The 18,312-nt window shown below is 40.5% G+C and overlaps 1 protein-coding gene across 2 annotated transcripts in view; it reads right to left on the bottom strand.

Annotated features, from left to right (window-relative positions):
* RELN (reelin) overlaps window positions 1–18,312 on the bottom strand; it is a 307,068-nt gene that overhangs the window by 158,771 nt on the left and 129,985 nt on the right. For both annotated transcript variants that reach the window (XM_052789505.1, XM_052789506.1), the window contains exons 5-7: window positions 11,701–11,733; window positions 9,977–10,055; window positions 2,805–2,901 (exon numbers count right to left, since the gene is read on the bottom strand). In XM_052789505.1, coding sequence (XP_052645465.1) covers window positions 2,805–2,901; window positions 9,977–10,055; window positions 11,701–11,733 — 209 coding nt within the window. The remainder of the gene's footprint in view (window positions 1–2,804; window positions 2,902–9,976; window positions 10,056–11,700; window positions 11,734–18,312) is intronic.

The following is an 18,312-nucleotide window of genomic DNA, read 5'->3' as shown; positions in this document are numbered from 1 at the left end:
TGCATGGAAATTTAGGAAATTTATCACGGCTGTTAATGCTCTGTGAACTAAGACAGATTCAGCAGGACAGATTCCCAAGGCTTCACAATCATCTCAAACAGCAACTTTTAAAACTGCCTGAAAATTTGGCACTTTGGCACTATCTGTATGAGCGTACGTTTACTTAAAATACAGTTTTCCTCTCTTTGGAATATTCCTAACAGGTAATTTTAGTCCTTAAACAAAAATAGGGAAGCTGCATTTACAAAACTCCTTTAAAAAATACAGTCACATCCCCATTTAAGTCCATTCTGTCAGGATCAATTCAGTATTAGGTATCACACCTATTATGCCAAATAATAAAGTGCTTTCTGACTTGAGTTATGAGTACCTATTACATTAGTTTACATCCAATTAATTATGTTGTGCAAGTTGTAATTTGAAAATGAAACCCTTTTTCAATGTTCAGTGGCTCATATCACCAAGAAATTAAATGTATCAGTTATCACAGAAGAGGCATTCGTGTAGACTTAAAAGAGACTATGTTGTGAATCATTTCAGTAATGCTTAAGAGAAAAGCATTAGACTTACTAAAAACTTTCTGCAAAGTTCTGCAAAGGACTACTGAGTTCAGCCAGTGCAGAGAGGCTGGTAGGGAGCCTTCAATAGCTGTTTTCCTTCACTTGCAACATCTCTGATGCTATACATCTTTCCAGGATTTTGCCAGTGGTAAATTCTCACCAACAGACATAGACAGTTGGTATGAAAAAAACCCTCTGCCTACAGTAACAGGTGGCTGCTGGGAGTCAGGAGAAGAGACGGACATCAAGGAAGCAAACCAGCAGCTGTCACAGCTGTTGATATATTTTGCAAATTCAACTCTTCTTGACTAAGTATTTTAAAGCAATAATGTGGCACTAGGAGCCATGAACAGAAACAGAGATTTCAAGAGCCATTTCAAGCAGGGACAGAATAGGATTCAAATAGTAAGGGTGATAGAATAAAAATGCGAAATGATTGGAGAAATGAAACAGGTTTTAAAATTTGTGACAGGAAGAGATGTCATGAAATCGCTGAAACATGACTACAAATCAGAAACAAGTTGGTTCTAAGAAAATAGGGCTTTAAACCTATGTCCATACTCAAAAATAAAACTATCTCAGACCTCTGGCATGAACACCATCCTGTGCCCATCCAAAATGTTAAGCCATTAGCATGTTCCTTCAGAAGGATTTGATTTTTCTGCAACACTGCCATAATATTTATAAACACTTTCATTATTAGGCTGCTAACTGTTTATAAGCATAATGATTTTTTCAGCTGATTATTTAATCACACCACTTTGGCATCATAATAAATTTTTTCAAGTTCCTGATGCCATGGTAGTGCTATATTACCACATGGTAATATAGTCCAACACTGAATTTTGGAGCCAATTCGTGATTACTAAGGATAGTCTAAATTACATATCAGCAGGGAGAAGACAGCTAATTAATAACATTTTAAAACCCTCAGAGCTGGGACCCTGGGCTTGCTAAATGTCATAAATAGATTGTTTTTCAAGGAGTGCTACCTATGCCCAATACTACAACTAAAAATGAGTTTAAAAATTGGGAAAAATATCCCAGTGGTGTGACTTCATTTTTGCACAGGATGTAAAACAATGCATCTCTTCTCAAGGCAGTTAATGAAGCATAGTACATTCAAATAGCACTCAAAGTAGCAGAGAAGCAATTTAGCATCCCTGTCAAGATTCCCCGGCTGGAGATGGCTGTGAGGGAAATGACTGAAATTCTCCTTTATCCGTAAAGCCTCTAAATTAGTTTTATATATGTTTATTACTTTCAGTCACTACACCAGCAATATCTGCATTGCATTTATGGAATTCTGGTCTCAGTTAAGGATGTAAAATTAACCCTGTTAAAAGAATTGTCAGTGTCTGAAATGAAGAGAAGATGCCTGGCCAAAAGTACTTCTGTTTTATGGCTCACTTCCATGTATGCTCTTCAAATAGCTGTAATCAGTCTCTCCCTCCACTCAGAAGACTGTTGAAAACATGAAAATTAACTTTGAATTACACAGGCTTTGAGCTGGCCTTTCAATTTCTCAGTTCTTTCCAAAACTCCCATTTTATGTACATCATTGCAGCTAGCTGCCCAGCGTTAGCATGTGGGCATTGGATATATATCTTTCTATTCATTTTCCACACCCAGATGATCACAAGTTAATGCAAATTGCACCATGTTGTTTCTTACAGCAATTTTATGACCAAACTACCCCCCAAAGAAATTAATTCTGTCCCCTTCATCATGACTCAGTTTGTTACATACACTTTCCTGAGACTGGCAGGTGCTTGTTCCAGGCTGCATTGAAGTCTGTAGGATGCATTGTTCACAAGTGATGTTTTACAACCAAATTAACATTTGTCAACAGCGACAAGAAAAAACAGGACACAGCTAATAAAATAAGAGAAGAAAAATGAACCTTGTCTCCATTTCATTGTTGGAAACAAAAAGAGAATGATGCCAGTTTGACAACACAGTTCTATTTCCTTGCCTTTCCAGTATTTTATAGATACTTTAAATAACTTGGATGCACACCGGATCAAGAGACTTTCCTTTGCAAGCTATTGCAATAACCTTTGGTTAGCATCTATAGTTTAAAACACTGGGGTGTTCCTGGGGTGCTCTCCTATGGCCCTATCGCCTTGCCTAAGAGCCTCTCTGCTGAACAACACACTTTCAAAGCACACCAACATCTCTGCAGCTGACACAGCCTCAATTCATAGCCTCCAGTCCCAGTCCCAGCAGATAAGCTTCACTTACCAGTTCTCTGGGACCATATGGCTCGCAGAAAGTGACGGCGTTGCCGTGCATTATCACACCGCACTGCTCTCCTACCTCACAGTTACTGCATTCAGACCTGCAGGAAGAACACACCACGTTCAAAATGGAAATCAGAAACCGTATGTTTGAGACAGCATCGGGCTTGTAAACTGTAAAATAAGACTGTTGTATCTTGGTGGTCAGACAAATTGGACTGTTTTGTTATCATGGTGCTGAACATAAACGTTGAGCAACTCTATGTATGACGTACTAGAGCTGCCTCTCGAGAAAGGCCCTTGCAAATAAGTACTTGCTCTCTGCAAACTGTCCCCCCTCCAAAAAGGAGTGTCCCTGCTCGTTGACTGCAAAACACCACACCATGGGAAACCAAGCGAACTCTTACATGTATAATTTATGCTGAAGTTACTCTTCTTCCAAAATCTTTACTGCACTTTTGATACAGCATTTGTAAACCCACCATCGCGGAGTTACCATACAGAACAGGTCAGGAAAAGGGGTTAAGGCCAGTCCCCCTCCAGCCCACAGGGTTATTTACCCCAAAGGGCAGACTTGAGGCTGCAGACCCTACCCAAAACTGGGCACCAAGAGGCTCCTACAGCCCAGCTGCTGTAACACAGCTCTTCCCTGCAGGGGCCACGCATGCAAAAGTTCTGAGCAAGGGAGGGAGGATGGACTGCTGTGAACCCAGGTAGTGATTAGAAATAATGTTTAAATTAATCTTTAAAGTATGTGTTTAACTAAGTGGAGCTACCTCGTGGTCTGCTCCTGCAGCAGACTGGGGCTCCTCACCACTCCCCTGGCTTCCCGGGGCAGCAAAGTGTGGGTAACTTTTGGCGGAATGGGTTAACTCTGGGCTGCGTACAATACCCTGCACAATACCCTGCAGGTCTGTGAGTGCTAAGATCTGCTGAGTGAGAGATGGTATGTTTTCAGATGCATAGATGTGGTGAATAATTGATTGCACTTGTTATTTTGGGTCTCTTCAGTTGGTCCTGGGTGAATTCAGCACAGGACTGGCTTTTTTATGCCCAAGTCCATTACAGAAGTCAAACATAAATGCCTTGTTCTCACTTTCCAAATCCCTCCTTTATTCTGAGATTTTATTAAAGGTCAGTTTCAGCTCCACTTCCCGAAACAAAGTCAGATGTAAAAAATCCTTGAGTTATGTACCTGTACGAGCATGTCAATAAAGTCATTCAGCATCTCACACTCATAGCATTTAGGATTTTGAATTTAAGCAGCAAAACTAAATCCTCTAATGAAGTAATGTAGTTCCCATACACTTCAATGAGTTAATACTTATTTATAGAAGCCACAGTCAGCCCATAATTTTATTTCTCAATATAAGGCAAGAAGAGAGCGTGAGTGAATGAAATTGTACTTTAAGAGAAAGTACAGAAACAGAGTTCATGGAGGATGTGTTTTGTCGCTATCTAAATTTCACCTGATCCCTAAACTCCGATAACTGAAGAACAGAGGGACAGGAACTAGAATAATACCTGGAATTCTGTAGGATTCTGGCTGTTTATGAGCATTATTTTCATTATCTGCCCCTACATTTTGGAGTTTTGTAGTGGAGCATCAGACTGAACTCCTGATATGTGCAGGGAGAGACAGATATGGCAGGAAAATTTTGCCTATGAATACTAGGTAGGGACCACTTAGTTCCTTGTGAAAGGTCAGGCCACATAATCCAAGAGATATTTTGATTCTGTAATTCTCATATTTCAATGAATACAAAGTGATTCAGCTGTTCTTCTATTCTACTTCTGTAATTCTACTACTGTCTGGAAATCCAGAAACACTGTCCTTCTTAATACAGCTGTTTCATCATCATTCGTCTTTTCTAGAATGACGCCTCCCACAAAAAATTGGATGGCTGTTGGTAATCCTGATTCAAACCTTTGTGCTCTCTTTGAAATGAGATGTGGTGAATAACTGAAATCTCTGACAATAAATTGCTCACTAGCTTGACAGGAATGCATGAAGATTAAGATAATTGATCTGCTGTTCCTTAGATGATCGTCATAGTATTGCATGTTTAGAAACGACCCAATTTGCTCCTCTCCTGGCGTAGACAGGAAGGTTAATTTCTTTTCCATTTATACAAACAGGAGACAGTTAATCGCCCCGGCTGGGTGCAGCTTTTTACATTATCTTTCTCACCTGCCTGGTCTAAAATCTTAGCATGTTAAAATCACTTCAGCTTTCTCTTCGCAGCTGGCACTCGCTGCCACTGCTGACATGTGTCATATTCATCTAGATGTCTTCTCTGCAGACCTGCCATTGCTCTCATCTCTGGCTTAGAGAGTCCCACCTCTCTCTGCTATTGTTCTTCACTTTGCTGAAGGGGAAACATCTGCTGTTTCCTCATCCCTATTTGTCATCTCGTTTCCCTCTACAATACCTGAGTTTGTGGACATTATATTGACTGATGTCTTTTGTGATGTCTGGACTATAAAGAAGATAAACATCTCAAGCTGCCAAGAAATTTTTAAACATAAATCTTTCTGAAGTTTAATCCCACAGTTTTAGTGCAATTTGGAAACCACTTTAGGACTTCTCTCTCCTGTCACAAAGCTTTCCTCCACCTCTTTGCCACTGGAAATACCACTGTACCTCTTCATTTCTCATATGCCATGAAGAAGTGATGGAACCTCTTTCTTACTGATTGATTTTTACATGCTCAGCTTTTCTTCATGTCATTTTTTAAGGGTATGTCTTCTGTAAGTGATTGCTGTTTGAAGAGCTGATAGGCTTTGAGATGAAACATGGCATCAAATTGGGAAAGAGAGTTTAGCCAGCAACAAGCTTCTGTACAGAGACTTTCTTTTTTAAACATACTGAATCTCATGTTCTCTACAGCCCTACTGTTAAAACTGTTTTATACAAAAACATACATTAATGCTAGCATCTCTTCTTTACTAATTCACGCATCTTCTTTCTCCCCCCTTTTTGTCTCAACATTAAATCATTTATCATAGGAGTAAACACAATATTTTTTCTAGATTTGTTCTTGCTTGGCCTGTTTTACTTCTTATATAGCACCTTTTTTATACTCTCCTGTGCAATTTTATGAGGTTACATGGAGGCAAGATAGTCACAGAAACAGGTGCTCAATGACCTAGACAGTCTTACAGATACCACCCATATTGGTCCTCTTTTCATCCAGCCATTCCCTGGCCCTTCCCTGGCAAGTAGTACATGGTGCAGATTCCCTTTCCCTACAGAGGAAATAAATTACTTTCATGGTTCCTGAGCTTTCTGAACTAAACCAATCCTGCCAGTTTTCAGCAAGTCTCATGTACCACCAATCACGTGCACTATTAGACTTTTTATTGAAAAATGCACTAAACGTTACTGTCTAATTAGTTCCGCAAGTCAGCTGTGAACTGCTTAGTATGGCCATCGGTGCTATGATTACCGTGGAGTGGGAGTCACTTACCTACCTTAACTTCCACAGCTAATACATGTTAGACCTAAAATACATTGGGCATTTATGAATGTGTGAAGCACACTCGTTTCACAAGCCAAAGAGATCTTTGTAAAGTTGGTGGCAAATGAGATCCAAGAAATGAGGAAATCTTTGCTTAAGTAAGCAGGCTTGTGCCTACCGGTTGGAGACTTTGGAAATAATCATATTCTGACATGATTCCACACTGGTAGAAAAGAATATAAAAATTAGTTGGACACACCACGCAAGAAAATCCTCATGGTGGTTGTGTCCCAAGAAAATGAGAGCGATGAGACATGCTCTCATTCCTGCATTCCCAGCACAGAAATCCTCCCTGCTTCCTTCTCCTTATGCGTCCTCTTCCACTGCCTCCTTGTCTCCTTGTCCTTTCCCACTTTAGCAGTTTCTCCTGTTTTCTTTCAATCAGCAAACTGTGATTTAGGTCAGCAACCCATTCCCAGATGCTGTGATTTTTCTGTTTATAAAGAGCCCCATCCCAGCCTTCCCTTTCTCCTCCCCTTGCATCTCCAGAAACACTTGTAGCCACTCCTTCCCTGCTCCTGAGCCTCCAAAGAAACAGATGGTTCCTGGGTAGGATGTGTCTTGATGCATTTGAAAGAGCAGAAATTCATAAAAAACAGGCAGTCACTCTTGAAATCATACAGTGCCCTTGTGCAAAATAGATATTTGATATGAGGCCTCTCCCAGCGATGGAGTGACACACAGGCTCTGCTGGGACTCATAAAATTAGACACACACAGAAGCTATAAAATGCTTTGCTTGTGCACTTGGACTGTAGGTCTCTGCCAGAGCTGCACATGCCAGAAAGGGGATCAGGAGGAGTGGGACAATATTAATCACATCCAAGCCAGTGTTATGTGGGATTGGGGAATAAAAGATCATAGGAAAGTACAAATATTCCTCTTTTCAACTTTACACAACTAATGGTTTCAGAAATTATTAGAGTGGCTTAGTCTACCTGGCCCCTGGTGACACAGCACTGCTGGAGTACTGGTGCACACAAGGCAGCTGCCACTACACACTCCAAGCGTAGCAGACCAGGGACCGAGCAGGGCTGGAAATACTGCTCTAGCAGTTACCGCAATTGTTTGTGGTAAAGATGGGATTTTAGCAGCTGCCAGGGGAAAAAATGCAATTTTAGGGTGGATGGTGTAAACTTTTCATAATCCCTGATTTTAGTCCCACTAGACAATCAAATGAGAATGAGCTTTCTGCCACTAAGAGGGTCTTCACTGGAGGCAGAGCTACTGTAGGAGTCCTTTACGCAGAAAAGCTCATGACACCTCATTACAGCTTTCTTTTATTTGTGCTCCACTTCTGTTAGTATTGCTGAAGATGTTGGCTTTCTGGTGTTATTACAGGAAAATCTGTCTCAGGATTGTGTTGAGTTTCGGGACCCTCTCTCCCAGCTCACACCTCTCTGCACTGACCCACCAACCAAGGTGGATCAAGGTTATCCCAGAGGGACCAAATCCAAATCTTGGGGACAAAAGGAGCAGGAGACTGGGGGCTCCTTTAGTCTGAAATTTCTCTGTTGAGACTTCTATAAAGCAACAATGAATTTAAAGATAAGAGAGCAATGGAAAAATAAATTACGGAGGCTCCCAACAGACAGGCCTCTCTGTGAGTTATGAGACATCTGCAGGGAAATAATGCCTCATCTCATTTCTCTCCACTTAAGTCCATTTAACACACTGCTGCTAACGCTATCTACCTTGGCAGCTATTCTGTAACCCATTAAGAGTCCTTGATCTATTAATTCCCATAAAGAAAGAGAGTTTTTTATAATATAGTATTCCAGGTCCTTAATGCATCTGTCCAGAAAAACTTTTTAAGAGATGATACAAAAGGAGGAAAAATAGTAGGTACATATTAAAAAGTACTACAATAAGTATATGCAAAAGAAAAATATCCATAAAATTCCATAAAGCACAATCTTTTTACCTAAGATGGTGAAACTGTGAAAGACCTACACAGATGGAAAACTGTGACAGGCCTTACTAAAAAGGAAAATTAAATCAGATTTCACAGAGCATGTACATTCCTAACTAACAAATGCAGGTAACTGCTAAAATGCCTGTCAAGAATTTATTTGAACAAGATAAACTAACCCAGTAAAATATTTCTGTGTCTTGTATGAATTAAATCAATAAAATTAGTTGTATTTATGAAATAGGATTGGAAGGAATAGAGAACTCAGTAATAATCTCATATCAAAAAAGGAGACTCCAACCTTCAAAACTACCGATAAGACGAAGATAAATGTTAAGACCGATACATGTGTTTATCTGGGTATAGTACAACTAGTAGCTATGTTCACTATAGATAACAGAATCAGTTTTGTACTATAAGAGACCTATAACTTCCTCTTCTGTGACATACGTACATATATGATATGAAATGGTACTCTATCACTATGATCATTGTGGTGGTAAAATTATTAATATTTAAGATTGAGAGGTCTGGCTAAGAGTTATCTTTGCTAAAAGAACATTCCTTTTGACTACAAGCTAACAGTGCAATTGTTTCCAACTCCCCACTTCTGACCTAAGATAATACTGGGTGTGCCAGGTTCTGCCAACAGCCATCTCTCCATATGGTCCTATTATTTACTGTTGGAGTCCTTAGAATTGTGGCAGCGACTTAAAGAGTCCATCCCTCCCAGGGATGGGTACTTGGCTTTATGAACATTGAAATGATTGTTTTTCCTCACCTCTTTCCTTCTTTTCTGAAACTGTGTATGGGTTGGGTCTCTGCAATCACTTGGCAGAGAACAGGGGAGCAGAGGGGGAGATGCTGTCTGAGTGCTCTCTCGCTACGATCATAGTTAATAAAGCTTCTGCCTGACCTGTCCTAAATTGTACTTGTCTTACTATGCATGTGGAGTCCCGAGATTCTCCAACAGCATCTACTGGTTAAAGAATGATAACAACCTGTGCTTGCTGTTTCAGACACAGGCTGTGATAATATGAATGACCCCACTCAGGAATCTCGATGAATGAAAAAATCCTAGCAATTGGGAGTTGCTGTATAGAGCTGGGAAGGGAAGGATTTTCCTTCCTATACAATACAAAAGTTTTGAAAAAGTTTGCCTTCCACACACACAAAAAAAAAAAAAATCAACCTTAAATATTTTCAGCAGCTGAAATTTAGATGGAGGTATTTAATTCCAGTTATTTTTTTCTTTTGAATGATTTGGAAACATTTGATTTCAGTTTAGAAGGAATTTTTACTGTAGTTAGCTTCACCAGAAACATGTACTACATGAACATGAAATAAATAAACAAAAAAAAAATGAAAAAACAAAGTTTAATTATTGAAATTCATCACCTTTTCCATGAAAAGTTATGATTTCAAGAAATTAAAATCTTCATACAAAAACATTCACTGAGCTCAGCTCTAGTCCTTCTTTATATTTCTGGATTAATTCAAAATTTGAAGTCAATGAGAATTTGTCACTCACTTCAATAGGCTTAGAATTTCTCAGTTGCACATTAATCAATTAATTAATAAACTAATATATTTAGGTCCCAATGGAGTTAAGACACACATAAGCTTACACCAATGTGAGCTGAGGTATCTATGAATTAATATAATACAAACACTTCACTATAATAACAAAAATGTTGTAATTTGCTCAAATATGTATAAAGGAAAGCGGAAGTCTGAAACTCACCACATGGTGGGATTCAATTCTTGCTGAAGGTAAGAGTCAAAGTCATCTCGTAGGATAATGCTGTCACTGTGCATTTCAGCTACAAAGAAAAGAAAGCACTATATGAAAAAAATCCAGTGTAATTGTCCAGTGCTTTTTAAGTGTTGCCTTACCTAGAGCTAAAGCAATGCATTGTAAAATGAGGAAATCAGATTTTTAAAGTATGCTAGTCACAAAAGCATGGTGTTCTCAGTTACAGGGTTTTTTGCTTACTCTGGATCATAGTACCACAATAAAATTAAGCAGTACCCCAATTTATCACCAAAGTGTGATGGCTATAAAAAGATGCAGTCATCAAGTACGTACTAAATCTTTTAAGAACTTTTGTTCCAAATTGTTGGTTGTTCTGAAAGTTCAGAAAAAAATCCCTCCAAATCCAGATTTTGGAAACACTGGCACAAAGAGGGATGAGATGTCCCAGTGAATGTACTACAGTTCTAATAGTCAGGGGGTTCATTCTGATAACTCATAAGCAAAAATCCATGAGCTCATTGGAATTTCTCTGCTGCTGTCAGTGAAGCTGGCAGTAAAGGTCAGCTCATTTAAGGAATATAAACTGTGAGTTATGTTACGCAAATGTTTCTAACCATCGGTCTGCAAGCTTTGGACTTCAATTTTCCCCCTAGATTTACTGTATCATTTACATATGATGACCAAAAAAACCCCCCAAATCCCAAAATTTTGGCACCTGTATTTGTATTAGACAGACCCTTCTCTACAAATATTTCCATTAAATGAATGAAGTAACTGTCACCTACTATTCAAAAGGAGCAAGGATGCCAGACTCTGTCCTGGACTAATCAAATTGCAACACACGGGTTGGTGCAGGGCTGGACCTCTGCTGTGTGCTCCGTGCCCTGCTTGGAGAGCAGGAGAGGCAGTGCCCTGCTCCTGGGTGCACCTTGGAGGTGCACTGGGACAAAACCTTCCTCCCAGTGACCCAGCACTGGTGTGACGGTGCTGTCCCACACTGGGGGTTACGGGTCATAGAATCATAGAATGGTTTGATTTGGAAGGGACCTTAAAGATCATCTAGTTCCAACCCCCCTGCCACGGGCAGGGACACCTTCCACTAGACCAGGTTGCTCAAAGCCCCATCCAACCTGGCCTTGAACACTTCCAGGAATTCGGCATCCACAACCTCTCTGGGCAACCTCTGCCAGTGCCTCGCCACCCTCACAGTGAAGAACTTCTTCCTTATATCTAATCTAAATCTACCCTCTTTCAGTTTAAAGCCATTACCCCTTGTCCTTTCATTACACTCCCTGTTAAGTCCCTCCCCATCTTTCCTATAGGCCTCCTTTAAGTACTGGAAGGCTGCTATAAGGTCTCCCCGGAGCCTTCTCTTCTGCAGGCTGAACTTCCCCAGCTCTCTCAGCCTGTCCTCATAGGAGAGGTGCTCCAGTCCTGGTCCTCATGCAAACAGATGCTCTAATACATAGCTAAGAAGAAAAGCTCTGCAGTATCATATACTTGCGCTGCAAGTGTTCAAATGCAATAAATAAACAGCAATAAAAATCACAATGAAAAAACAACTAATCAGAATTAGACATAATTCAATTCATTTTATGAGTCTCATTTTTATTTGAATTCCCCAGAGCTAGTTTCATATGACCTTACAGATTGTTTATTATAATAAAGTTAGTGATTCTGAGTTTTAGTAGTAAGAATGACAAATCACCTACCTAGGTGAGGATGTAAGGGAGCTTCTGTCGGGGCTGCAGAGAACAAAGACACACAATGCATGAATATCTTCTATGATCAGGGCTTAACTGCAGCATTACAAATTGATTCAGCATAAAACAAATTGTACAGTAAATGTTCTCTTTAGTCAACTATCCTGACAGTTTAATTATGAAAAATGTGATACATACTGAAAGTTATAAAAATATAACAGGAAAAAAAATTTCTCTAATTAAAATAAGCATCAATAATAAATGAAAGACAGAAATGCTTGTATAGAAAGGTAAGAAATATCACTTCTAGTCTAGGATTATGAGAGATTATTAGAAATCATTTGGATTAAGATTCAGTAATTCAATGATTGACAAAGAAAGTGGGAATTAGTCTCAACAAAAGAAATAGTCTAGGTGAGGCAGAAATGCCGCACTTTGACCATTTATACTGCACTGGACAACATTTTACTGGGTATATTGTTGGGAGAAAAAAATCCTAGTATTCCTAGGGCAACAAGTAACAGATTGACTCTGCAAATCATTGAATCAAACACTTATTTTAAAGCACATTTTTACATGCATTGCTGAATCAATTCCCCAGTAGGTCTCTGTCTTCCAAGAAACAGCTAATATCGTAGTGACACACTGCATGGCCAGCATGTGTGTGAAATGATAAAACTTTATTAAGTAGTCTTCTCCTAACACATTGCAAGAGGAGTCTCAGTGTAACATCACACAAATGAAAACAGAATGTATCTGAAAGGGCACAGCTACATAAAAAATATGGGGAAGGCTCGAAGGTGGTTACAACACAATGTGCTAGATACTCCATGGTAGCTACTACATCCATAGCCTTGCCTGATCTTAAATCCAAAGCAACTTACACCTCTTTCACGGAGGCAAAGAAGGTGCAACAAGCAAGCTCCTGGGGAGCAGCTACCTCTTTTGCCACTCCGTACCTCACCCATGCAGCTATATTTCTAGCTGTATTTTGTACTTGGTAAATAGAACACCAAAAAAAGAGAATTTTTGAAGCCAGGCTTCTTTTGATGATTCTGTGTTTCTTCTTGGGCACTGACCTAAATTGTATCACTACTCCTGATTTGTTCAGCATATTTGCAAAAAATTACTGAAGTATTGCAATTTCTGTCATAACATCTGACAAATTAAAAATAAACATAAAAATGAATGCAGCAATCTGCGTAAAGCCCTCACACATAGTCATTTGAATAGAAAGACCAACACAAATCTCAAGAATTTTGTTTTTCTCTTCCTGCTTTCTCCTTAAACACTGGGTTTGCATGGAGGCGTGACATTCTGTAATGAAATTGCAACATTTCATGGGGAAGTTGGTGATTAAGAAGCCTGAGCAACAAACAACCGAGGTATCTGCAGACCAGAAAAGGATGGCAAGCAGTCTGGCTTTAGCTTAGACAGAAACCTTTGATTTAACTGACTTACAGCTTGGAAGACCAACAGGTTTTACTCCATCCAGTAACCTTATATATATATATATATATACACAATGCTGAAAACAACCACAGAACTACTGAAAGCTTTACTGCAGAGAAGAGCAAAGGCATTCTTAAGAGTCTGATGCTGAATAGAAATCACAGACACACAGAAATATGAAATCTTTCTGTATTTATGCAGCTAACTTGCTCCATTTTTTTATACAAGCAACTTATCCATGCCATCTTGTCTGCCCCAGTAGAAATGCCAATAATGACTCTAGCAATGGCCAAGACCTCTCATCATGACGGTACAAAATCTGGAGCAATACAATGCCAATTGCACATTAAGCTTGGGGCTGCTTCCAGGATAAAACTGGGATGCACTGGTGGACACTACACAGGAGAAGATTGCATTTGTTCCTTGCAGTCCCAGGCATTGTTTTTCTTCATGGAGGCATGTATAAATTTCTCTCGAAAACTTTAAAAAACTATTTGCACAGAAGAAATGGATTAAACTGGATTAACTGAATTATTTCCCAGATTGAGCAATGCAAGCTGTTTGGATTTTGCCTGTAGGAAAAGAAGTACATTATGGCATGGGATTTGAAATACTCCTGATATTGTAAGATGTTAAGATGTTAAGCTTAAAACAAGACCGCTGTCTCTGATGCTCTGTATTACCCCTTTCCATTAGTTCCAGATCATTACTAAGGGATGATCCATTGTGAACACAGGTGTGGCTGAGGCCCACTCTGCTAATGCTCATCTGTGAGGAGGATGGTCATGTCAGGCCATCTCATTAGCTGGCCAAGCAAATTTCATTAGCCTTTGAGAGTAACTCCATCGAAAGAGACCTTCCTCTCCAACAAGAGCGGTTCAGACCTCCAAATGAAAATGAAAGACTTGATTGTCATTCATAGAATCATAGAATCATAGAATCATAGAATCATTTCGGTTGGAAAAGACCTTCAAGATCATCAAGTCCAACCATTAACCATGCCCCCTAAACCATGCCCTGGAGTACCCTATCCACTCGCTTTTTGAATACCTCCAGGGATGGTGACTCAACCACTTCCCTGGGCAGCCCATTCCAATGTTTGACAACCCTCTCAGTAAAAAAATTTTTCCTAATATCTAACCTAAATCTCCCTTGCCTCAACTTGAGGCCATTTCCTCTTGTCCTATCTCCAGACACCTGACAGAAGAGACCAACACCCACCTCACTACAACCCCCTTTCAGGTAGTTGTAGAGAGCGATAAGGTCTCCCCTCAGCCTCCTCTTTTCTAGACAAAACAACCCCAGATCCCTCAGCCGCTCCTCATAAGACTTGTGCTCAAGGCCCCTCACCAACTTGGTTGCCCTTCTCTGGACACGCTCAAGCACCTCAAGGTCTTTCCTGTAGTGAGGGGCCCAAAACTGAACACAGTACTTGAGGTGCGGCCTCACCAGTGCCGAGTACAGGGGAACAACCACCTCCCTGTTCCTGCTGGCCACACTGTTCCTGATACAGGCCAGGATGCGATTGGCCTTCTTGGCCACCTGGGCACACTGCTGGCTCATATTCAGCCGGCTGTCAACCAGCACGCCCAGGTCTTTCTCTGCCGGGCAGCTTTCCAGCCACTCTTCCCCAAGCCTGTAGCGCTGCATGGGGTTGCCGTGACCGAAGTGCAGGACCCGGCACTTGGCCGTGTTAAACTTCATACAATTGGCCTCAGCCCATCGATCCAGCCTGTCCAGATCTCTTTGTAGAGCCTCCCTACCCTCAAGCAGATCGACCCTGCCTCCCAACTTGGTGTCGTCTGCAAACTTGCTGAGGGTGCACTCAATCCCCTCATCCAAATCATCAATAAAGATATTAAACAGAACAGGGCCCAACACCGAGCCCTGGGGAACACCACTCGTGACCCGCCGCCAGCTGGATTTCACCCCATTCACCACGACCCTCTGGGCTCGGCCATCCAGCCAGTTTTTCACCCAGTGAATAGTGCACTTATCCAGGCCACAAGATGCCAGCATCTCCAGGAGTATGCCATGAGAGACAGTATCAAAGGCCTTGCTGAAGTCTAGGAAAATAACATCGACAGCCTTTCCCTCATCCACTAGGCGGGTCACCCGGTCATAGAAGGAGATCAGGTTGGTCAAGCAGGACCTGCCTTTCGTAAACCCATGCTGACTGGGCCCGATCCCCCTCTTATCCTGGAGCTGCCGTGTGAGTGCTCTCAAGACAAACCGTTCCATAATCTTCCCCGGTACCGAGGTCAGGCTGACAGGCCTGTAGTTCCCCGGATCCTCCCTCTGACCCTTCTTATAAATGGGAGTCACATTGGCAAGCCTCCAGTCCTCTGGGACCTCCCCTGTTGACCAGGAACGCTGATAGATGATGGAGAGTGGCTTGGCAAGGACCCCTGCCAGTTCCCTCAGTACTCTTGGATGGATCCCATCAGGTCCCATAGATTTGTGAGTGTCCAGATGGCGTAACAGGTCCCTAACTAATTCCTCCTGGATTAAGGGGGGTATGTTATGCTCTTCATCCTTACCTTCCAGCTCATGAGGTGGAGTACCCTGAGGATGACTGGACTCACTATTAAAGACTGAGGCAAAGAAGGCATTAAGTACCTCGGCCTTTTCCTCATCACTGGTGGCTACGTTCCCTTCTGTATCCATTAAAGGATAGATATTCTCCTTGGGATTCTTTTTACTGTTAACATATTTGTAAAAACATTTTTTGTTGTCCCTTACACTAGTGGCCAGATTTAGTTCCAGCTGAGCTTTCGCCTTTCTAATTTTCTCTCTGTATGATCTAACAAGATCCCTGTACTCCTCCCAAGTTGCCCGCCCTTTCCTCCAGAGATGATAAACTCTCCTTTTTTTCTTAAGTCCTAGCAAAACCTCCCCATTCAGCCAGGCCGGTCGTTTTCCTCGGCGGTTTGACTTGCGGCACATGGGAATAGCCTGGTCCTGAGCCATTAAGATTTCCTTTTTAAAGAATGTCCATCCCTCCTGGACCCCTTTGCCCTTCAGGACCGTCTCCCAAGGGACTCTCTCATCCCAGGTCGCTTGCTCTTTGGAAGAAGCTTTCTGTGGAAGGCAGTCCAGCCCAGGATACACAGTCACTAATAATACTTTCTGAAGTTATTATGCAAAATTTCAGCATTCAGCCAAAAGGCACAGGTATAGCACAAACTTGGAATCTTTACATTTGCAAAATCCTTTGACTTCAGCATTTTTTAAAAATATAACTAGCTGTTTATGTGTTTAAAGAATACAAAATCGGGATCTGAGAATTTTTCCTAAAACAGTTCTTCAATTATATGCATAGCATATTGCAAACCAAAACTGCTTACCAATAGACTGAAATGAAGGAAATTTTGCAGATGCATACTAGTGCTACTGTTCACTCATTTAAAAAACTAAAGGTGGAAATTAAGCAGACACTAAATGTTGGACAAAAGGTTGTTTTTACAAACAAAGACTTTATGTTGAGGAGGGGTGATGGTTCCCAAATCTTTACAGGATCTGAGAGCCCAAGCATTTTTGCCTCAGGTATTCCTTCATCTGATTTGTAATTCAAACTCCAGAGCTGAGTATGACAAAAGACTGTGAAGGTACCATTTAATAAGCGATAAACCTAGACTTTTATCTCACTATGAATAATTTCCGTATTACATTTTATATTTCATTGCAAAACAGCACTGTGTTGATCTTCAAGTGTTGTAGTTAAGGTCCCCAAAATAATAGAAATTCAGAACATCACACGAAAACAATTGTAGCAGTGTTAAAATATTTTCAGATCTGCCTTTTTTATCAATTTATAGAACTACTTATTTTAAAACAATATGGATTGTACAGTAGGCCATACAATGCGGCTGAAGTCAAATGGAGTTTCCTCATGTAACATGACAAAGCTAAAAAAAATTACATGGTGCAGCATAGCTATACAGTGCAAAGATGTAAAACATTTACAGTTTAAAAAGAATTATACAATACGTCAGACTGAGAGGGGAAAAAAAAGGCCATCGTTGTTTGTATTTTAAACCATGATTCACTTTTTTAGATTTTCCTTAGGCACGTGGTTGGGTGGTTTTAAATTTAGGATCAGTATTTGTGTGGCTCCAAAATGCATCTTAGCTTGAAGGAGAATGTTGTACCTTTTTAAAAAAGTAAAGTAAATGAATTTATTATTTGATTTTTAACTAGCACCCTGGGTATATACAGAGCTTTACAAGAGACGAATTGTACTAAGCAAAGAATGGAAATGGAGCTCAACAGAGCTCACAATCTAAGAGGCATGAGCAAATACAACATGAGAAAATGTAAGGAAATGTAGGGTGCGTGCCTTGTAAGACAAGGCAATCCCTTTGGTAAGGAAAAGCACAGAAGGAAGTACACAATACAAAGTGATTCAGAGACAGAAAGGCCACAGTCAAACTGTGAGAATCCTGAAAAAATTAATGGGGAATTCAAAAGTCAATGGGGTCATTGTGGGGCTCTGTGTCAATGGGATGAGGGAGAATGAAGGCATCTTTTGGAGTAAAAGGTTAAAATTTTCTGTGGATGAAGTAAGCCTACTGAAAGGTTAAGCCAATAGAAAAATATGCCCTGTTTTGGTTAAACTGGAAGGGAGGGAAATAGGAGAGAAGTGGGAAGGGAATGTCATCTTCACATAGGGGAGCTGGAATATGAGGAGGGAAAAAAGATTTGGCGATGGTTCTGATGTCAATGGAAAATTAAGAACCAAAATTATTAAACATGGTAATGGTTAACTGTTTTAAGCAAAACTAGTCTCCAGATAAAAAGAGCTAGCATAATGCAAATTAAACACATGTTCCAGCAACATCAGTTTGTACTATTGACACCCATATTCCATAGATCCGTGGGGTCAAGCCTGTGTACAGGGATAGAGGGGGAATACAGCATAAGAAAATATTCTTAAAGCTCACTGGTAAATAGGCTTTTTTTTTTCTTTTTTTTCTCTCAGAACCCTGAACTTTTTTTTTTTAAGTATAAAGGAAAAATTAATTACAGAAACGCAAATGCTCAAATGCTCCCAGACAAACACCGTGCTCAGGGTTCAACAGCCAGCAGCCATTAGCTGTTGATCATCAATTCATCACAAAGGAGATGTGGAGAGAGGTATATTCTATTTTGCAGATTATAAAAAAGTCC

This window comes from Harpia harpyja, chromosome 6 (genome assembly GCF_026419915.1).
Source record: "Harpia harpyja isolate bHarHar1 chromosome 6, bHarHar1 primary haplotype, whole genome shotgun sequence".
Classification (NCBI taxonomy): Eukaryota; Metazoa; Chordata; class Aves; order Accipitriformes; family Accipitridae; genus Harpia; species Harpia harpyja.
This window is presented reverse-complemented; position numbering and strand designations above follow the sequence as displayed.